The 23779-nt window shown below is 38.8% G+C and overlaps 1 protein-coding gene across 5 annotated transcripts in view; it reads left to right on the top strand.

Moving 5' to 3' along the window:
- The first annotated feature begins 569 nt into the window (after positions 1-569).
- MRPL1 (mitochondrial ribosomal protein L1) overlaps positions 570-23779 on the top strand; it is a 138671-nt gene continuing 115461 nt past the window's right edge. For 4 of the 5 annotated variants that reach the window (XM_036852346.1, XM_036852343.1, XM_036852344.1 and 1 more), the window contains exons 1-3: positions 690-764; positions 9194-9305; positions 22012-22270. In XM_036852346.1, the coding sequence (XP_036708241.1) occupies positions 725-764; positions 9194-9305; positions 22012-22270 (411 nt within the window). In that variant the 5' untranslated portion in view covers positions 690-724. Of the gene's footprint in view, positions 765-9193; positions 9306-22011; positions 22271-23779 lie in introns of all 5 variants that reach the window. The other variant, XM_036852341.1, reaches the window with a different exon arrangement.

The raw sequence follows: 23779 nt of genomic DNA, 5'->3' as shown, positions 1-23779 counted from the left end.
TGATCCCCGCCCCCCGTCATAATAACCTGTGCGTAGGTCTTAGATCTGCCATTTTAAAACTAGAAGTGTTATATAAATTTGTCAAGTTTTATTATTCAGTTGATCCTAATGGCACAGTTTGTCAGCAGCGGGGAAATGTAGAACTGCTTAATGTTCAGAGTAACTGAAAACCACGCTGATCTTGCGATGAGTTCAAACGAGTTTGTTAGTGAGTGGGACACCCCCCTTGGGTGGTAGTGGACAGCCTGGTTAATTTTGAAAAGTCTTTACGAGGCTGGAAATGTGGCGGTGGAAGCTGGTGAGATTATTCAGATTTTCTGTTTTTCATGCTCTCCTGGGTACTCTCACAATTTATTAATAAAATGATCGTTCTGAGTGCACTTGCAGAATCAAAAAGAAAAAAATAAAAAGGAATAAAATAGTTGGAGCATCGCCAACAGGACCGTACTTTCCAGGAAGGGCAGGTTTTCCTGAAGATGGTTGAACTGTCGAGCTGGAACCAGGAAACACTGGGCCCTACACAGCACGCAGGACTAAGGGGAACACAGCCACGGGGCCCCTGCGCGGTGCGCCCTCCCGCGCCGGCTCGAGGGCTTACTTTGGTCCCACCTCCTTTCCTCTTGCTCCTTCGAATCCCTTCCCCCGCCGCCATTTCCGGATAGGAACCCTTTGTAAATTCTTTCCGAGTTGAAGCGTGGGACCAATTTCGTCAACACAATCCGGAATGGTCAACATGGCGGCAGCTGTAAGATGCCTCGGTAGAGGTAAAGTGAGGAGTCGTCTGGGCTTGCGGGGAAAATAGCTCTGGCGTCGGGTCTTCTGTGGCTGCACAGCGCAAGCCGGACTCTGCTAGATGCCGGTCTGCACTGGGGGCTCGATAAGCCTCTACTCTTTCTGGACTCTTAAGTTCTCTAGAGGGTCGTTGCTCCTTAAAAACGACCTTATCAGGGGTTTCACTCCTTTCTGGAGCTGTGCACCCTAGGACGGGAGTGGGATGGGGTGTACATTGACACCCTTCCAGCCACCCGTAGGGACCGAGGCAGAGACTTGGTTCTATTTCCGATGCTGGGGTTGTGGACTGCGGGGGGAAAGGAGTTTGATACGTGAAGAGAGATCTGGAATGGAAAAGGTGGTATATTTTAGTGGCTTACATCCGTAAACTTAGAATGCTTGGTGCTTTCGGAGCACATCGTTGCAGGCAATTCGAATTCTTAAACTTCCAGATGTTGTCCAGTTTGGATCAACATTTATCATTTGGAGGCTAGTTCCGTGGTACTTCTTGCTAGCAACTCTTCTCAGCAGTTAATAAGGTCTAATTTGTTGGCTAGGATGACAACCCTTTTTGGGTACAATACTTAAAATTTTTTTGTTTTGTGTTTTTGAAGTACAGTGATACGTATTGTTATTTAATTATAGTGGATTTTTGGGTGGAGGCAGCAGCCAGGAACACCCCCATTTTACAGAGGAAGAAACTGATTCTGTTAAGTATGTCGCCAAGTTCATATAACTACTTAGTGGCAGAGGAAGACTGAAGCTTAACTCCTAGGCCAGTGATTAATTGATTTTTTTTTTTTTTTTTTAACAGCATCATAGTCTTCTCTTCGAGCTTTGTAACAGGAAAGCTCAGTGTAAAGACCAGCATTCCCTATTTGGGACAGTTGTTGCTTAAAAGATAGGGGTGACAAGAGATCACAACAGACCCTGATAACTACTAAGTGAGCAAACCAAAAAGTATATCTTTACTGAAAAGAGATTAATGGCACTATCTTCATGTATGACAGAAATAACATTATGTTAGACAAACTAAAGGAACCAAAAGGAGAATCAAAGGTTATCATTCTTTCCTTGCCACATTTTCTTCTCATGGCTCTCAGGATGTCTCACTCTCTTAATTTTCTTTTTATCTCACTTGTCACTTCTCACATTACTTTGCTGGTTCCTCCTCTTCTTCCCAATCTCTTACCTTGGAATGTCTCAGGAGCAAGGATTCCATCCTTCATCCTCAATTCTTTTGTATCTAAATTCACTCTTTTAGTGATCTCATCCAAGTTTTGTGGCTTTGACTATTGTCTGTATCTTAATGGTTCTCAAAATTATCTACAATCAGGACCTCTCTCCTGAACTGTAGATTCTTAAACTCATCTCTCTATTCTAGATCTCCACTTGTATATCTAATCAGCACCTAACACTTGTCTAAAATCAAACTCATTGTCATCACCTGGAGCCTTCCCCATCTCATTTGATGGTTACTGCATCCTTTCAATTGCTCAGACCAGAACCTCAGAATATCCTTGACTCCCCATCTTTTTCTCACACTTCACATTAAATGGTTGACAAATCCTTTCTGCTTTACCCTCAGAATAAATCCAGAATCTGACTTCTTCTCACTACTTCACTGCAAATACCGTCCAAGCCACTACCATCCCTCACCTAGATTTCTCTACAGTGTACTCTCAACAAGTAGTCAGATTGGTCCTTTAAGAACTTAAATCAAATCATGTTACTCCTATGCTCAAAACTCTGCAAAACCTCCCCATTTTTCTAAATCTGAAGTCCTTAGAATGGCCTACAGCTGTGCTGTCCATTTTGTTATCCACAGTTGAGCACTTCAAATGTGGCTAATCCAACCTGAGTGTATTAAATACACATTAGATTTTGAGGACTTAGTACCAGAAAAAGTAAAATATCTCAATAATTTTTTTATATTGATAACATGTTGGAATGATAATATTTTGGGGTATTAGCTGTAATAAAATATGTTAATTTTTATTATTAATTAATTTCCCTGATTTCTGTTTCACCTTTTTTTTATTGTGGCTATTAGAAAATTTAAAGTTATGCATGTGGCTTACATTATACTTCCATTGGACAGCACTGGCCTAGGGTCTTCCATATCATTTTGTGCCTACCTTCTTCCACCTCCATTCACCCAGCTTACCACTCTGAGTTCTTCTCCAGCTGCCCTCCTTCTCACTCACTGTGCTGTAGCACATTGGCTTCTTTGTTCCTTAAACACACCAAGAACATTCCTTTGTGGGGAGGACTTTTTCTCCCAAGTGGAGTGGGCCTGGAACACTTTCTCTAGATATTTGCATGACCGACTTTCTCATTTCTTTCAAGCCTTTGCTCAAATGTCACCTTTTTAAAAGGGCCTACCTTAACCTTCCTATTTAAAACTGCAACCCACTTTCCCCTTGATTCTCAATTCCTTTTACCCAGTGGGTTTCCTCTTACCAGTACCATTTTATGTTTGTTAGTATTGTCTATCCCCAGTAGGATGTAAGCTCCGTGAGGACAGGGATTTTGTTTTGTTCACTAAATACTTAAAGCAGTGCTAGCACATGTTTCGTTGGCATAATCGTTGTCTAATAAATAAATGAGTGAATGAATACATGGATCTTCAACAAAATGCCACCCCTCTTCCATGTGTTGTAATGAATATTAAAGTAATTTGAATCCAGTTTTTGCTCTCATTAGTTGACATTTCCTTCTTTCATTCAACAGATGCTTATCATGTCTTCATTTGCCAAACACTGTGTTTTGTGTTAGGAACAGAATAGTGAACAAGTTATATACACTCCTTGGCCATGGTACTTATCATCTATTGAAGAGCGGACATTCATTGTATAATTATTTTTTTAATTACAGTTGTCCTGAGTGCTGTGAAGGAAAAGTACAGGTTGTTATAAGAGTGTATATGAGAGACCTTAATCTATTCTGAGTCTTCAGGGAAGTCTTTTCTGAAGGAGTAGCTTAAGCAGAGTCCGTGAAAGATCATTGGATAGTTACGAATTAGCTATTGGAAGGGGGAGTGGGAAGTAGTAGGGGAGAATGTCACAGATGGAGGGAAGATTATATTTGAAAATCTCAAGGTTGTAAAACCCACGGTGTGTTCAAGAAACAAAGGAGGCCAGTGTATTTGAAGTGTGGCAAGCATGAGAGAGAATGGTGTTAGATGAAGCTCGCTAAATAGGATAGAAGCAGCTCATGGAGGACCTTTTTAAGAATTTACTTTATTCAGAGAGCAAGGTGCAGCCATCCAAGTGTTGTAAGGATATGACGAGATTTCGTTTTTAAATCATCCCTCTTACTAGTAGGTGGAAAAGAAATGGAAAAGGCCAAGAGTAGTAGAATAGTTTGGAGTCTGTTGCAGTACTTCATGTAGATGATGGTGGCCTGGACTACAGTGCTTATGGTGGGAAGGCAAAGACTAGATGGATAAGATCTCCTGGGGAAAGTGAGGATTATAGAGTTAGGTTGAGAAGCCCTGGGGAACTCTAACCTTTCAGTATCATGTTTAAGAGAATCAGCTAGCGAAGGAGATGGAGTTATTTCCATCTCATTGCCATGGGGTAGGGGTGAGGATAACTTTTGAGAATGAGTGCAGATTCAGTTAGGTTCCTAAGTAGTGGAGGAAGTTCTGAGGCCTTCTGTTTTCTCTGAAGTAGCGACTGAGGTTATTTGCTAAGAGTGAGAGGAGAAGAAATATATTAAAGGAATATAATTAAATACTACAGATAGATAAATTGACTACAGAAGGATTGAAAATACAGATCTCATGGCCTAACAGTGCTATTTAAGTAGTGGTATTTTTGTAGTTTATTTTTTCTTAGTCTGTAGCAGTTTGATTTCTGTTGAAAATTTTAATTTCTGGTTGTCATGACTGGGGATTCTGAAAGTAGTGGTTGAGTATTTTATAGCAGGTTGCAATTGATGTATTCAAGAGAATTTTTTTTTTAATTTTATTTATTTATTTATTTATTTATGGCTGTGTTGGGTTTTCGTTTCTGTGCGAGGGCTTTCTCTAGTTGTAGCAAGCGGGGGCCACTCTTCATCGCGGTGTGCGGGCCTCTCACTATCGCGGTCTCTCCTGTTGCGGAGCACAGGCTCCAGACGCGCAGGCTCAGTAGTTGTGGCTCACGGGCCCAGCCGCTCTGCGGCATGTGGGATCTTCCCAGACCAGGGCTCGAACCCGTGTCCCCTGCACTGGCAGGCAGACTCCCAACCACTGCGCCACCAGGGAAGCCCAAGAGAATTATTATTTTGAGGATCCTGCCAAGGTTGTGGGGTTCTTGTTTAGTACAATTAGAATTATTTTTTGGAAGTGTTTTCCAAATCTTGAGTGGATAATTGCTCTTCCTTCATTTACCATATGTGATTTTTCAAGATAGCTGGTTTCTTTAAAAATGTGGAGAATCTCCTCTTAGACTGTTGCATACCAGCATAGCCCACTAAATTTGAGACTCTGGAGGTCAGGAACTGGATCTCATTAGTCTATTTCTCTTCTTTTTCCTAGTCATTAAAGCCTCTTGTGGCTTTTGTGCGGCAAAAATAAACAGGTTTCCTATACTGTCCCAAATGTCGGACCCATATGTTCACAGAATTCACAGTTTTGGTGGTTTTCTTGTACTTCAACTTTGTTTTGGAAGATTAGAATTAGAGATGAAATTGAGTTGTTAGGCATGTGGCTTTGATGACGTTTGAGCTGATGATAAGGAGTAGGCCAGGGGAAGATATGGAGCTGGTGCGTCCCTGTCAAACGTAACATTAACGGTAAAGGCCCTGAGTGAGGAATTAACTTGAGGGACTCTAGGGACTCAAGGATCTGAAAGAAGGTTCATAGTGAGCCAGTAGGAGAGTGGTGTGGAGTGATAGCAGGGGCCAGCTCACATAGGGCCTTGTAGACCACAGTGAGGACTCGGTAGCTCTTCTGCATGTGCAGTGCCTTGCGCTTGGAAACTTAACTCATGAAATGAATTCATTTGATGTGTAGACAAGTCTTACAGTTTACATGCTATCGGTTTATATAATGAGTGGATTTTAAGGTATTAGGTTTTAACAGTTATTTTACATGAAAACCTAGTTGTAGAGCACTAATTTAAAAAGTTGAGTTTAGAGAGTTCCCTGGTGGCCTAGTGGTTAGGATTCTGGGCTTTCACTGCCGTGGCCCAGGTTCAGTCCCTGGTCGGGGAACTGACGTCCTGCAAACCACATGGCACAGCCAAAAAAAAAGAAAACAAAATTGAGTTTAAGCCCAATTAAACAGAAAAGAAAATATAGATGACCAAACATGAAAACGTATTCAGCCTAATTCATAAGGAAATGCAAATTAAAACAACTCTGCATACCATCTTTCATCTACTAGATTGACGAATATCAACATGTTTGGTAACATACTGTGTTGGCATGAGTGTATGGAAACAGGCAACCTTTTCATTGCTGGTTGAAATGTATATGGCACTGTTATTGTAGAGAGCAGTATTTATCAGAATTACAAACATCCATATCCTTTGACCAAGCAAATTCCCTTCTTGAATTTATCCTATGAATATACTTGTATATGTGCAAAATGATGTTTGTACAAGATCATTCACTGCAGCACTGTTTATAATAGCAATATATTATAAATGAACTAATGGCTGGTCACTGATTATGATACAACCACCCAGTGTAGTACTTTTGCAGCCCTGAAGAGATGAAGTCTTTATGAACTGATATGAAATTATTGCTGTAATATATACGTATAAATGTACCTTTATGAAAGGCATACATGAGATTATATATACACATCTCTTATAAATAATGTGTGTACATCTATATCTATGTGTGAAAATGGGCTCTAATACCTTTACATGAAAAATAAAGGTGTAGAACCGTGAGTAGAGTGTGCTACCATTTAATAAAAGAGTAGGGAAATAATATTTCTAGAGAGATGCATAAGAAATTACTAACGTGGGGTGGAAGCTGGGTTTTAGGGGTTGGAGGAAGACTTTACTTTTGTATATTCTTTTGTAATCCTTAAATAAAAATATTTTCCTAGTATTTCTACATACAAAAGATATTTATAACATATAAAGAATAATAACTTAAAATTTTGGATACTTACTAGTAAGCTTAAAAAAAAAAAAGAACATTATCAGTACCTTCAAAGGCCCAAGTGCCTTTGTTTTATTTGATCTGCTTCTTCCCCAGAGGTAAGGCACTTTTCCTGAATTTCTATTTTACCACTCCATTGTTTTTCTGTATAGTTTTTTTTTTGTTTTTGTTTTTTTTGGCTGCGTTGGGTCTTCCTTGCTGCGCGCAGGCTTTCTCTAGTTGTGGTGAGTGGGGGCTACTCTTTGTTGCGGTGCACAGACTTCTCATTGCGGTGGCTTCTCTTGTTGCGGAGCATGGGCTCTAGGTGCATGGGCTTCAGTAGTTGTGGTGCGTGGGCTCAGTAGTTGTGCGTGGGCTCAGTAGTTGTGGTGCATGGGCTTAGTTGCTCCACAGCATGTGGGATCTTCCCAGACCAGGGCTCGAACCCATGTCCCTGTGTTGGCAGGAGGATTCTTAACCACTGCGCCACCAGGGGAGTCCCCTTCTGTATAGTTTTAACACACACACACACACACACACACACACACACACACTCCTAAATACAATATTGATTACTTATGCATGTTTTTGAATTTAAATAATACCAAATGAATTCTTTTGCCAGTGACATTTTTGCTCAAATTATGTTTGTAAGATCCATCTATATATATGGCATATAGTTTATTCACTTTTACAGTCCTGTAGCTTTCCATTATAGGAATATACCACAAATTATTTATCCATCCTACTGTAGATACACACTTGGGTTCTTTTCTTCAGTTTTGCCATTTCAACGACGTGATGATCATTCTTGTGCATGTCTCTTAGTACACGTGTGCAGGAGTTCCTCTAGGGTACATGCCCAGGAGTAGAATCGCTGCAACATTGAGGTGTGCGTGCCCATCCTCTTTGGGTAATGCCGTCTTGTTTTCCAAGACGGTATTCCAATTCATGCTCTTAACTGCTATGTGTAAAATTTATCCTTACGTGATATTTTCAGCTATACAGGACTTTTAAAAAAAGTTTTGCCAATTTGCTACATGTAAAACAGTGCTACTTAAATTATCTCATCTACAAACTGTTACCTGTCCAAAATAAGATCAAAGCACTCTTTCTTCATTGAGAAAGTCTTGTGGAAAAAAATTTGTCAGCTGCACTAAATAATATACTTACTTAGTGATGTGTTTGATTTACTTGCTGGGGTAATATTAATTTGGTAACAGATAGGCTGTAACAGGCTCACAGACCACTCTTTAAGTAGCACCGTAAAATGATATTTTATTGTGGTTGAAATTAACATTTACCTGATTACTAATGAGACTGTACATTTTTTATATGTTTATACATCATTTGTATTTCCTTTTCAGTTAGAAGTCTATTCATCTCTTTTGTTTATTTTTCAATTGGGTTGATCTTATATATTCTGGATATTAATCCTTAGTCCAGTATGTATGTTACTATTATAATCTCCCAGTTTTTGGCTTGTCTTTTCACTTTCTTTAAAGTATCTTTTGATAAACAGGTGTTCTTAACACTAATGTAGTCACTTTTTGGTTAGTGCTTTTGGATTTTGTTTGTGAAATTGTTCCCTTCTCAAAGGTCATAAAGATATTTTCCTATATTCTGAAAACCTTTAAGTTTTGCCATTCACATGTAAGTCCTTAGTCCATCTAGATTTGATTGATTGTGTGTGTGTGTGTGTGTGTGTGTGTGTGTGGTGTGAAATAGGGATCTAAATATACTCTTTTCCCTGTTGATAATCACTTGTCTTAGCACCACTTATTGAATTCTTTGCACAGTGATTTGCAATAACATCTCTGTCATATTTCAGTATCCATATGTACATGGGCTTGTTGCTGGGCTGTTTATTGTTTCATTAGTCTATTTTTCTATACTTGTGCCAATACCAAAGTGTCTTAATTACCATAGCTTTATAACAAGTCTTGACCTCTGGTAAGACAGTACCCTCCACTTTCTTATCCTTCAGAAGTACCTTGGGCAACTTGAATGTATTATCTATACAAGAAAAAAAAAAAGAAGAAGAAGAAAATTTAAATTAAAAATTCAGGATACGTATTTGTAATCTATAATAATAGAGCTAACATACTTTGTTGAGCCTTAACTAGACTAAGTTAAAAATAAATTAGGACAGAATTCTTCAATTAGATATGTTTACTTGGCTTTAGTTTCAAGAAGTACAGTTTCCATTTTTACACTTTTTAAAGATTGTGGTTAACTCACAAATATTGAATATTTTTGTTTTAGAGAACACTGAGAATGTAAAAACTATGTATGTAGTGATTAATATTAATATTTTACATGTTTTTTTTCTTTCAAGTCTTGATACATCATCAAAGGCATAGTCTTTCCAAGATGGCTTCTCAGACGTCTCTTTATCCTTGTTCTGTATACGTTTCAGTGCCCAACAGACATTTTGCTGCTGCTACAAGGTAAGTTTTTTTGTTTTGTTTTTGTTTTTTTAGTTATTTCATTTGCTATCATTTAAATCTTTGATTAAAAAACAATATGCTTGGGGGCTTCCCTGGTGGCACAGTGGTTAAGAATCCTCCTGCCAATGCAGGGCACATGGGTTCGATCCCTGGGCCGGGAAGATCCCACATGCTACGGAGCAACTAAGCCCGTGCTCCACAGCTACTGAGCCTGCGCCGTAGAGCCTGCGAGCCACAACTACTGAAGCCTGCGTGCCTAGAGCCCGTGCTCCACAGCTACTGAGCCTGCGCCGTAAAGCCCGCGAGCCACAACTACTGAAGCCCGCGTGCCTAGAGCCCATGCTCCGCAACAAGAGAGGCCACTGCATTGAGAAGCCCACGCACCACAATGAAGACCCAATACAGCCAAGAATAAATAAATAAATTAAAAAAAAATAAAAACCAATATGCTTGGTTCTGTAAAGACATACAGGGATATATAGTTGTAAAAGTTTATCATCTCTGCTTCTTTGACCTGATAGTCCTGAAGGAGAGGCATGACCTATTATAATAATACTTCACATGTATTGAATACTAACATTCAATAACTAATTTAATACCTACAGCAACCTTATGTGGAAGCCATTGTTATGCTCTTTTTTAGAGGCAGAAAGCAAGGAACCAATAGACTATGTAACTTGCCCAAGGTCACAGAGCTAGTAAGTGTTGGAGCTAGGATTCTGTGACATAATAAGAACTATTTATATTGGGCTCTGCCACCAGCTCCTGACACAGAGCTCATAAAATCCTTGTGATGTCCTGAGTGATAGGGAGGCTAGGAGCATTTTTCAAAAATATTTGGTCTTTCAAGTGGGGTTTATCCCAGGAATGCAAGGATTCTTCAATATACGCAAATCAATCAATGTGATACACCATATTAACAAATTGAAGGAGAAAAACCATATGATCATCTCAATAGATGCAGAGAAAGCTTTCGACAAAATTCAACACCCATTTATGATAAAAGCCCTGCAGAAAGTAGGCATAGAGGGAACTTTCCTCAACATAATAAAGGCCATATATGACAAACCCACAGCTAACATTGTCCTCAATGGTGAAAAACTGAAACCATTTCCACTAAGATCAGGAACAAGACAAGGTTGCCCACTCTCACCACTATTATTCAACATAGTTTTGGAAGTGTTAGCCACAGCAATCAGAGAAGACAAAGAAATAAAAGGAATCCAAATCGGAAAAGAAGAAGTAAAGCTGTCACTATTTGCAGATGACATGATACTATACATAGAGAATCCTAAAGATGCTACCAGAAAACTCCTAGAGCTAATCAATGAATTTGGTAAAGTAGCAGGATACAAAATTAATGCACAGAAATCGCTTGCATTTCTATACACTAATGACGAAAAATCTGAAAGTGAAATTAAGAAAACACTCCCGTTTACCATTGCAACAAAAAGAATAAGATATCTAGGAATAAACCTACCTAAGGAGACAAAAGACCTGTATGCAGAAAATTATAAGACACTGATGAAAGAAATTAAAGACGATACAAATAGATGGAGAGATATACCATGTTCCTGGATTGGAAGAATCAACATTGTGAAAATGACTCTACTACCCAAAGCAATCTACAGATTCAATGCAATCCCTATCAAACTACCACTGGCATTTTTCACAGAACTAGAACAAAAAATTTCACAATTTGTATGGAAACACAAAAGACCCCGAATAGCCAAAGCAATCTTGAGAACGAAAAATGGAGCTGGGGGAATCAGGCTCCCTGACTTCAGACTATACTACAAAGCTTCAGTAATCAAGACAGTTTGGTACTGGCACAAAAACAGAAATATAGATCAATGGAACAGGATAGAAAGCCCAGAGATAAACACACACACATATGGTCACCTTATCTTTGATAAAGGAGGCAAGCATATACAGTGGAGAAAAGACAGCCTCTTCAATAAGTGGTGCTGGGAAAATTGGACAGCTACATGTAAAAGTATGAAATTAGAACACTCCCTGACACCATGCACAAAAATAAACTCCAAATGGATTAAAGACCTAAGTGTAAGGCCAGACACTATCAAACTCTTAGAGGAAAACATAGGCAGAACACTCTATGACATACATCACAGCAAGATTCTTTTTGACCCAGCTCCCAGAGTAATGGAAATAAGAACACAAATAAACAAATGGGACCTAATGAAACTTAAAAGCTTTTGCACAGCAAAGGAAACCATAAACAAGACCAAAAGACAACCATCAGAATGGGAGAAAATATTTGCAAATGAAGCAACTGACAAAGGATTAATCTCCAAGATTTACAAGCAGCTCATGCAGCTCAATAACAAAAAAACGAACAACCCAATCCAAAAATGGGCAGAAGACCTAAATAGACATTTCTCCAAAGAAGGTATACAGATGGCCTACAGACACATGAAAGAATGCTCAACATCATTAATCATTAGAGAAATGCAAATCAAAACTACAATGAGATATCATCTCACACCGGTCAGAATGGCCATCATCAAAAAATCTAGAAACAATAAATGCTGGAGAGGGTGTGGAGGAAAGGGAACACTCTTGCACTGTTGGTGGGAATGTAAATTGATACAGCCACTATGGAGAACAGTATGGAGGTTCCTTAAAAAACTACAAATAGAACTACCATACGACCCAGCAATCCCACTACTGGGTATATACCCTGAGAAAACCATAGGTCAAAAAGTGTCATGTACCACAATGTTCATTGCAGCTCTATTTACAATAGCCAGGACCTGGAAGCAACCTAAATGTCCATCGACAGATGAATGGATAAAGAAGATGTGGCACATATATACAATGGAATATTACTCAGCCATAAAAAGAAATGAAATGGAGGTATTTGTAATGAGGTGGATGGAGTTAGAGTCTGTCATACAGAGTGAAGTAAGTCAGAAAGAGAAAAACAAATACAGTATGCTAACACATATATACGGAATCTAAGGAAAAAAAAAAAAAGGCCATGAAGAACCTAGAGGCAAGACGGGAATAAAGACACAGACCTACTAGAGAATGGACTTGAGGATATGGGGAGGGGGTGGGGTGAGATGGGACAGGGTAAGAGAGTGTCATGGACATATATACACTACCAAATGTAAAATAGATAGCTAGTGGGAAGCAGCCGCATAGCACAGGGAGATCAGCTCGGTGCTTTGTGACCACCTAGAGGGGTGGGATGGGGAGGGTGGGAGGGAGGGAGATGCAAGAGGGAAGAGTAATGGGAACCTATTGTATATGTATAACTGATTCACTTTGTTATAAAGCAGAAGCTAACACACTATTGTAAGGCAATTATACTTCAATAAAGATGTTTAAAGAAAAAAAACAAAACAAAACAAAAAAAAAACAAAAAAATAAAAATAAAAAAAAATAAAAATATTTGGTCTTTGACCCAGTTCCTGATACAGAGCTCATAAAACCCTTAATTTTCTGGGTGATAGGAGTGTCTTTTTGTCTAGTGAGGCAACTCTTGGTGGACTCCTGTATGGGGACTGGTCGCTAGAAAGACCAAGCTGTGATTACAAGCTTGGAACTTTTAGCCCTACCTTCCACCCTCCAGGGAGGAGAGAGGGGCTAGAGATGGCGTTCATAATTGCTCATGCCTACATGACGAAGCCTCCGTAAACATCCCTGAACTCTGGGGTGTGGAGAACTGCTGGGTTGGTGAGCACACCCACGTGCTGAAAGGGTGGTACACCCAAACCCTACAGGGACAGAAGCTCCTGTGCTCCAGACCCTTCTGGCCCTTGTCCCCTGTACCTGTTCATCTGGCTGTTCATCTGTATCCTTTATCATACCGTTTCTTATGTAATAAACCAGTAAATGTTAAGTAAGCTTTTGTCTGAGTTCTGCAAGCCATTCTAGCAAATTAGGAAGCCTGAGGAGGGAGGTCCTGGGGCCCCCCCGATATATAGCTGTTGACCAAAAGTACTGGAGGCCCGGACTTGCAATTGGCATCTGAAGTAGGGGCAGTCTTGTGGGACAGAACCCTTAACTTGTGGGATCTGATGTTTAATCCAAATAGTGTCAGAATTGTGTTGAATTACAGGCTATCCAGCTGATGTTGGATAATTGGAGGGGGTGTGGGAAAAAAAAATCCACACATTTAGTGTCAGAATTGTTGTGAGTAGAGGAAAATAGTTTCCCGGCTAACTATACACCCTGTCTGCATCTCACTTCCTTGCTTCTAACTTAACAGTGTATCTTGGAGATTGTTTCAGATGGAGCTGTTTAGTCATTTTTTTTTAAATTGCGATATGATCAACATATATTAGTTTCAGGTATGCAACATAATGATTTAATATTTGTATATATTGGGAAGTGCTTACTACAGGAAGTCTAGTTAACATCCATCACCATTCAGAGTTACAAATTCTTTTTGTGTGGTGAGAACTATTAAGATCTACTCTCTTAGCAACTTTCGAATATACATTACAGTATTATTCATTATAGTCACCATGCTGTACATTACATCCCTATGGCTTATTTATTTTATAACCAGAAGTTTGTACCTTTTGACCATCTTTACCTATTTCACCTACACCCTACTCCCCTGCCTCTGGCAATCACCAATCTGTTTTCTGCATCTGTAAGTGCATTTTTTTTTTTTTTTTAGATTACACATATAAGTGAGATCATATGATATTTGTCTCTCTTTGGCCGACTTAGTTCACTTAGCATAAGAGAAAGGTCCATCCATGTTGTTGCAAATGGCAAGATTTCATTCTTTTTATGGCTGAATAATATTCCTGTGTGTGTGTGTGTGTGTGTGTGTGTGTGTGTGTGTGTGTATTACATTTTCTTTATCCATTTATCTCCATTAGTGGACTCTTAGATTGCTTCCGTGTCTTGGTTGTTGTATATGTTGCTACAGTGAACATGGGTATAATATTTCATTGTGCGAATATACCATAACTTACTTAACCATTCCCTTATTGAAACACATTTTGGAAATGTCTTTCCAAAAGACATTTGCCTTTTGCTATTACAAATGATCCTGCATTGAATAATCATGTACATAGATCTTGTCAAATACTATGAATATATTTGTAGTATGAACTCAGAAATAGAATTGAATCAAAAGATGTGTGCATTTATAATTTTGATAGGTAATACCAAATTGCCTTCATAGAGATTTGCCAATTTATGTCCTTATCAGCAAGTATTGTTAGAATGCCTATTTTCCCATATACAATGTAGTCAAAATTTTTGAACTTTGCCAATTTGATAGGTAATAAATGGTATCATCATGGTTTTAATTTATATTTCATTACTGTTATTATTGAGGTTGTATATCTTTTTATCTGTTTAAGAGCCATCTTTATTTTCTTTACTGTGAATTTTCTGTTCATGTCCTATTCCTATTTTTTTGTTGTTGATTAGTAGGAGCTCTTTATACATTATAAATTAGCACATATCTGCACTGTAATATGTCTTAACTGCTGTAGTAGAGGAATGGACCAGGTACTGTGAGATCACAGATGAAAGGTCAATTAATTCTTCCTGGAGGAGAGTATGGCAAGAAGTATTTGAGCTGGGTCTTTTTTCTTTTTTTCAATAAATTTATTTATTTTATTTTATTTATTTGTTGCTGCGTTGGGTCTTCATCGCTGAGCACGGTCTTTCTCTAGTTGTGGCGAGTGGGGCTACTCTTCGTTGTGGTGTGCAGGCTTCTCATTGCGGTGGCTTCTCCTTGCGGAGCACAGGCTCTAGGCATACAAGCTTCAGTAGTTGTGGCACGCGGGCTCAGTAGTTGTGGCTCTCGGGCTGTAGAGCGCAGGCTCAGTAGTTGTGGTGCACGGGCTTAGTTGCTCCGTGGCATGTGGGATCTTCCCAGACCAGGGCTCGAACCCGTGTCCCCTGCATTGGCAGGCAGATTCTTAACCACTGCGCCACCAGGGAAGCCCTGAGCTGGGTCTTGAAAGATAGATAGGATTTTGCAGGGGAATTGGGAGAAAGGTATTTCACTGGTGCAGAAGGATGAAAGTGAATGATATAGCTTGAATATAGGATTAAGAGAGAGGAGGCAGAAATGATGCTAGAATGGAGGCTTCCCTTGAGTCTGAATAGTACCTGGATTCTTTTTGAGAATTTGGAAGAGTATTGGTTGTACCAATTTACATCCCTACCCAGCAGTGAGTGAGAGTGCCCACATTTTTAACAACTCTGGATATCATCAGTCTTTATTGGTGTTGCTTCATTGTGTGTCTAATTTATATCTTTTGCCCATTTTTCTATAGGGCTGTTTGTCTTTTTCTTTCTGCTTTGTGGAAGTATTCGTTTATTAGGGACATAAATTATTTTGAGAATATTTTAAGTGTTTTCTTTTAGCCTATAGAAATTTTTCATTTTATGTCTTCCCCATATTCTATTCCAGTACAACTTTAAAAGGAGTTTCCATTCACCTAAAAACTGTAGCATAAGAAATATGCATGTTTAAAAAAAAAACTGAAAATTTGTTAGCAGATAATTTTTTCCACGTCTAACAATGAGAGTTATTCAGTAGCTTGATGAGAATCATAGTATTCGTAATTTTAATTGTGGTTTTAATTTTTTAATGTATTGACTTTATAATATACTAAAAAAATAGTTTTTTCATGGCTGATTTTTTATCAGGATCTGAGACAGGGTAGAGGGGCTTGTGCTTGCTTCTCTCTTCTCTCTTGTCACTCTGAATCTCCTCTCTTCTCCGTATATGTGCATATACTCATGGTTTGCCAGTGGCATCTCTGACTCTGGTTTTGCTTCTCTCTTGACAATAGGTTCTTTTTCTTGCTTCTTTGTGTATCTCAGAATATTTTATTGACTGCTAGATATTTTGTTCAAACAGTTGAGACTAAAGTACATACTATTTATGCCTGGAAATGGGCATGCCTCCTCTGTCACAGTGTTAAGTCAATCCAGTCAAAAGTTGAGCTGGGGTTTGGTTTTGTTACTGCTATGATTACCACCACCAGCTTCAGATTTCTGTACTGTTACCTTGTGCTTAGGGTGGGGGCTGGGTTGCTGGAATTTTTTTTTTCCTCAGTGTTGCTGTTGCATGCTCAGTTTTCAGCCTTGCCTGTGCAGCTATGCCTCAGAAGGGGGTCACTCTCCATACCCTAGCTCCTCCCCAAGTAGAAGACTGCTGTTGCTTATTACTCAGTACTTGTCAGGCTGGTGATGGGTGCAGGAGGGATTCTGTGGTTTCCAAATTCAGCCATTGTTTTAAGTAGGCGCAGTGTTGCTGGTCCTTGGGGATGAGGTTTTCTCAGTATTTCTCTCCCTCCCCCCATGGTATGTATCTATTGCAGGTCTGGTGCCATAGTGTCTGGGCACTTCCATAGCTTTATTGGTAGATGATACTGTACTCAGGACTATTTCCTGCCCTACCCCCGAGGATAGAAGTTTTAGTGTTTTTTCTTCTTTCTAGTGTTTTTTTCTTCTTTTGTTTCCCTACATACAGTGGGTGTTTACCTGTGCCCTAGAGGGCTTCAGGGTTACTTGCCTTTCCGGACGTAGTAGCTGATCTTCTGCATACTGCACCCTTGAAGGAGGCTCCCTAGTCCCCTGGCCTGCTCCCATCTTTCCCGGGAGCATCTGGTGGAGGTCTGTGGAAAAGGCCCACGCAATGAGTGTGAACTCCCCTTGTGTCTGGATCTCTCAGGGGGTTTATACGTTAGTGCTAAAAGTTTAGCTGATTTTTTTCCTGCCTGCTTGCCTTCCTCTTATTCTCTGCTACAGGTGAGACTCTCCTGGCTGTATGCATATGGAGTGGGGTTGTGGGGAGATTTCAGACCTACTTGGTTGCCCTACGATCTCAGCTCTGTGACGGGTTCAAGAAAAGTTGTGATTTTATCTGACTCTGTCATTGTTAATGCTCTTTCCAGCTTTTATTTGTATTATTATTGACTAGGTTTTATTATGTCAGTTTTTACATTTTAGGTATAAGCAGAACTTCTGCATTTAGTTTATTTATTTATTTTTAAAAATTATTTATTTATTTGGTTGCTTGGGGTCTTAGTTGTGGCAGGTGGTCTCCTTAGTTGTGGCACGCAAACTCTTAGTTGTGGCCTGCATGTGGGATCTAGTTCCCTGATCAGGGATTAAACCTGGGCCCCCTGCATTGGAGCGCAGAGTCCTATTCACTGCGCCACCGGGAAGTCCCTGCATTAAAGTTTAATGAATAAACCAGCATCAGAGGTGGGTGTTTGTGATTTTATTTATGTGATTACACTGAGAAGTAAGAATTCCAAACATTGGGTTCCATTAATAGTTATATGCCCTAGGCATTTTCTCTTTAGTTCTGTTTAGTTCAGTTTAGTTTGACTGAGGTTGTGTACCCTCCTGCCTCCACCCCAATTCCTCAAAGTAAAGGCTTCTTCAGCCTTAAAAGGACTTGGATCTCTGGGGTCACAGATCTTCAAGGATCTTGAAGTGAGCTTTATTATAGCACTGATTTTTTTTCTTATCTTGTTTTATTTGGGTATGACCGTGGAATTATTTTTTCCTTTCATGCTCTTGGAGGTAGGAGACAGGTGAAGCAGGGAGAAAGTTATTACCTGAAAACAGTCTCTTATTACTCATTTAATCTGTGTGGTTTAGTTACCCAGGTAACTACAGCTAAATTCTGTTCTCTCTAATTCAGACTGCCAGGTGTTTCTCCCTCATCTTCCCCAAAACCTTTCTAATATGATTATTTTATTCTCTGAGAATCATAGTATTTAAGTTCTCCTGATAGGGCCTTACATAATTGCATGAACAACAGAGTTCTTCTGGATGTGATTCTTATGAATAAAGGCAGACAATTTTTGGAGCGTCATGGAAAACAACAGGTGGTGGGTTTATAAAATTAATTATTATTGACAGATTTTATTCAATTGCAGTTTTTTTTTTTAAATTTTGGAAGACAGTGTTTTCCTTAGAGTCCTGTTTGCTCTGTGTTATAATGATGTACTTTATTTTTTTTTTTTACTAAAATAGTGTTCTGTTTGTAACTTAATATTTTCACTGAACCATCTCAAATATTTTGTGAAACAAGGTCTAAAGTATAAATAAGTAAACTGCTGTATATCCCAACTCAGTCTCGTTATGTATCAGACTTATATTGGGTTTTGAAAATATTTATTACTTTAAAAATCATATTTTAGCCTCTGGGAACTTCATATTACTAATTGCAAATTAAATGGACAGGTTCAGTCATGGTTAAAAATATAGTGGTGAAATCAGCATTTACATAAAGTAAATCTGTAGGTTATAGTTACAATATTTATTCGTTTGTTTATCTTAGAGAGTTTATTACTAAAACAGGCTCTCTAGGCTCCTTCTTCTATTGGCCTCACTGCTCTTTTACTAAATATAAAATGTGATTTCTCCAGTTTGGAAGGTTTCAGGATTTTGTGGTGTACTCCCAAGTACCATTGGGGCATGTTGCATCATCCACTCGGGCACCTACTTAGACTTATCAGCAGGCCAGTGGTAGGATACCTGTGTCCCGTTAAAAATGAGCACTGTCATTATCTGCTATGCGGTCAAATTGCTTATTAGTTGGGAGGATACTCTTATTAGCTATGGTAATAAGGATTCATCGAGTGCTATAAGTGAGAATGGAATTATATGTTGGATTGGTTTTTGAGGTTCTTTTTTAAAATATCATTTTACTGTCATCCATTTCTTTTGCATAAATTTTATAGGACCCCATATTAGTTTTCTGTTGCTGCTGTAACAAATTACCACAAACCTCGTGGCTTGAAACAACTCAAGTTTATTATCTTGCAGTTCCGTAGGTCAGAATTCTGACATGGATCTCACTGGACTAAAATCAAGGAGTCATCAGAGCTTCGTTCCTTTCTAGAGGCTCTAGGGGAGAATCTGTTTCCTTGCCATTCCCAGCTTCGAGAGGCTACCCATATTCCTTGGCTCATGGCTCCCCCTTCCTCCGTCTTCAAAGCTAGGAATGGCATATTGAGTCCCTTTCATGCTCAATAAATTTCTCCTGTCTCTTCCCATCTCTATCAGATGCGGATGAGAAAGGGGAAAGTTTCTCTGCTTTCAAGGACTGTGTGATTTGGGCCCACCTGGGTAGTCCAGGATAATCTCCCCATCTCAAGTTCTTTAACCTTAATCACATCTGCAGAGTCCTTTTTGCCAGGTAGATATGGACATCTTTGGGAAGTCATTATTCTGTCTACCTTAGAACCCAGACATCTTTCTAAAATATTATTTCACTGATTTAAAACTTTTATGGTTAAAAGATTAAAGGTGTGATTTGAATTAATGCTGAGAAAATATATGACCTCTAGCTCTGACTTCTTAACTTCAAACTCTTACCTGTAATTTTCTGTTGAACATATTTTCTTAGTTTGTAAGCATCTTGTTAGCATTCGCTATGTAACAAACTACCTTATAATTAATTATCATTGCCCACACATCTCTGGGTGAGCTGATCTAAGCTGGGTTTGGATGGGTGTCTCTGATGACCTTGGCTGGGCTTGCTGTGCATCCGTGAGTCTGCTGCAGGTCAGCTGAGAATTGTCTAATCTAGGGGCTCTGTGGGGCACCTGTGTTTCACACTTCTCGCATCCTCCCACCTTGGGCTACCCCGGGCCTATTCTTATGAAAATGGCAGAAATACAAACTTACAAGTGGAAACAGGTGAAGCCTCTTATGCCTTAAGCTTAGAGCATAGAAACTGTCACTTTTGCTTTATTCTGTTGGTCTACTAGTCACATGACCAAATCAAGGCACTGAGAAATATACTCCACCCTTTTAATTGGGAGGAACTGCAGAGTCACTTAGCAGAGGGACTTGAATAGAGAGAGGGCGTAAGGAATTGGGGCCAGTGATGCAACTAACCCCACACTCAAACTCTATTGCCCCAAACTGAACTCATCTCTGTGACTACCTCCGTCATAAGAAACCTGTTTTGCTTTCTTTATTTCTGGTTTTAGTTAATGATACTACTCTATGTCTAGTCACCCAAGCCAGAACCCTACAAAGTATTCTAGAGTCTTTTCTTTCCCCTTTCCCTATCTTCAATATTTACCTTGTAAAATATCTCTATAATCTGTCCAGCCTATTACCATCACTGCTCTGGTTCAGGCTGTCATACCTCCTTAAGAAGAGAGGGAGCAAGTTGTCTCTTAAATGTCTCCAATCTAGCTTCCTTCAAATCCATCCCTTATATTGCAGCCAGAATACTCTACCTGAAGTACAGATCCCACTCCTGTTCAGTGGCTTCTCATTGCTTCTAGAGGAGGCCCTCTGTGATCTAGATTTGCCAGCCTCATGTGCTGCTGTTTCCTGCCTTTTGCTTTACCTTTAGTTCAGGAGTCAGCAAAATATGGCCAGGGGGCCAAAAAATCTGGCCTGCCATCTATTTTTGTACAGTTCATGAGTTGAGAATGTTTTTCACATTTTTAAGTGATTAGGAAAAAAAATGGAAAAAAGGAACTATTTTGTGACACATGAAAATTATAAAATTTAAACCAGTGTTCATAAATAAAGTTTTATTGGAACACAGCTACACTCATTCATTTTTGAATTGGCTGTGGCTGCTTTCACATTGCAATGGCAGAGTTGAGTCATTGAGACAAGAGACCGTAAAATATTTGCTCTCTGATCCCTTACAGAAAAAGTTTACCAACCCCTGCTCTAGTCAGCTAGAACTTATAATAGCTCCCCTTATGTACCATTCTGTTTATCATGCCTCAGTACTTTTATTACATTGTTTCTTTACCTGGATAACTCTATAGCTTTATTGCGATATAATTTACGTACCAAACAATTCACCCATTTAAAGTGTACAATTCAGTGGTTTTTAGTATATTCACAGCGTTGTGCAACCATCACCACAGTCAGTTTTAGAACATTTTCATTATCTTCCCTCAAAACCTCATGTCCATTAGCAGTCGCTCCCCATTTCCTTAACCCTCTCCCCTGGCCCTAGACAACCACCAAATCTACTTTCAGTTTTTATAGATGTGCCCATTCTTGATATTTCCTATAAATGGAACTATACAACATGTGGTGCTTTTGTGACTGGCTTCTTTCACATAGCATAATGTGTTTAAGGTTTATACAAATTATAGCATGTATCAGTGCTTCATTTCCTTTCATTGCCTATTAATATTCTGCTGTATGAATATACCACATTTTGTGTATCCATTCATCAGTTGATGGACATGTGGGTTGTTTTACTTTTTGACTCTTTTGAGTAATGCTGCTATGAATATTTGTGTACAAGTGTTTGTGTGGTCATATATTTTCATTTCTCTTGGGTATATATCTGGGCTAATTCTTCCTTATCCTTCAAGAATTGACTTTGGGGTCATCTCTTTCAGAACTCTTCCCTTCCTCCTAGGCTGGGTTAATGTCTTTTCCCTATGGCCCTGATAACATTCTCAAAGTATTTACCACATCATATTGAAATTATCTCTTTGCATGTCTGTCTCCTCTAAGTTTCTGGAGAGCAACATCAATGCCTTATCCAACTTTGTATCAATTGCAAACAGTTCAAAAGTTCACTTAATATTTGTTGCACTAGAAAAACTATAAAATAATCTATGCTTTTGAATTAAAATAAACTTTATCTTTTGTCTTTTTTTGGTCTAATGTACATTGCCTTGTTTTTAAGTCTCTTGGACTACGTATTGAGATAACTGATCTTGAATTTTTTTCTTTTTTTAAGGCCTGCAAAGAAAACAAAAAAAGGTGCCAAAGAAAAAGCATCGGATGAGAAAAAAGATGAGATAGAAAAAATAAAGTCATATCCCTTTATGGAAGGTGAACCTGAAGATGATGTCTACCTAAAACGCTTATATCCAAGGCAGATATACGAGGTGGAGAAAGCTATTCACTTACTTAAGAAATTTCAAGTTCTGGACTTTACTAATCCAAAGCAAGGTGTCTATCTTGATTTGACACTGGATATGACACTGGGGAAGAAGGTATGTAGACTCAATTAAAATTTATTTGTGAACAGTGGTTGAATGAATTGCTGTTTCTTCATTTAAGCAATTTTTGTCTCCTGTAATAATTTTTAGAAAATCTTGTGCTCTTTCTGAACTTTAGGTTGAAAAATATGTTTGTTTGTCTTAATTTTCCAAATATAAAATAAAATGTTGAATGTACTCTGCAGAGTTGATGAACATATATCTCTTCTTCATCTGAAAGTCGCTGGTATAAATTTCAACAAAAGTAGTGTTAAAATTAATTGAGTTATTGCTGTAACTTTGAAAAATGACTTAGGCTGCCTGGGTATGTTGTTCCTTCTCTGTAAAGGAGGACTTTGGATCAGCTTAGTAGCCTTCAGATGTGTTCCTTAGAATCCTAAAGTTGAGACTAAGTTTGGGTGGGGTGCCAAGCCCCTTACTCTCATCTCAGCCAGAACCTTTCTACTTTGTCTGTTTATATATTGCAGTTCCATGGAAGACTTGTTTATAAAATTCTGAAAGTGGGAAAAACACTAGATTAGATTTGAGGTCCATTACAGCTCTAAATTTTATAAGCTTCTCACTTAAGAAGTCTAATTTTTTTGGAGATGATATTTTAATTTTTATTCTGAGAATGTCTTTTTTTGGTCAAACTAGAAGGTATGTATTTTTGAATACAATTTAACAGCCTCAACGACAACAATTAATTGAGCATGTAGAAGGAGGCAGTACAGCATAGTGCTTAAGAGCATAGGCTCTGGAGTCGGGTTACGGTACAGGCCAGAATCCTGGCGTCACCAATTACCTGCTCTTTGAGCTTCTGGTTTAACCTCTCTAAATCTCAGTTTTTTCCTCTCTTTATAAAGGGGGATAAAATGCTTATTAGTTCATTTGGTTATAGGGAGGATTAAATGAGATGATAGTGAAGGATTTGGTAAGAGTTTAATAATAACGATCAACATTTACTGGAAACTTTCTATGTACCAGCCACAGTGCTAAATGCTTTGCATGCATTTGCTCATTTAATTCTATGATAATCTCAGAAGAGGAAGCTGAGACACAGAAAGTGAAGTAACTTGCTCAAGGTCCCAGAGTAGGGGGTGGAGTTAGGATTTGAGCCAAGGTCTGTCTCATTTCTTAGTTCTTATTTATTATAGTTCATACCAGCCCTGTTGTAATTTTATTTTATACCATAGTGTTACTGTTCTTTTATTTTAAAATGTTGTAGTGTCCAAGATAATCACTTTCTCAGTCAACCATTAATGTAGTTTATAACGAAGTCTTGTAGGACCACAGGTTTCATTTCATAAATGGAAGCCACTTGTAAACTAATAACATTGAAAGGGTACAGTTGTTTTCCTGAGACATTTTTTGTTATTGATAGAGTGCTTGTAAAACAAGCCAGCATTCCCCCAGGGGATGCTATTGTTGTGATTGCTTGCCATTGAAAAATTTACTGAAGTCAGTTGTGACATGTTAATGGCAAAGGAATGCCAGTCAGTAAAACTGAGTTGCATGTCTGAT

This window comes from Balaenoptera musculus, chromosome 5 (genome assembly GCF_009873245.2).
Source record: "Balaenoptera musculus isolate JJ_BM4_2016_0621 chromosome 5, mBalMus1.pri.v3, whole genome shotgun sequence".
Lineage (NCBI taxonomy): Eukaryota > Metazoa > Chordata > Mammalia > Artiodactyla > Balaenopteridae > Balaenoptera > Balaenoptera musculus.
Note: the sequence above shows the minus strand (reverse complement) of the source record. Positions and strands in the feature narration are given on the sequence as shown.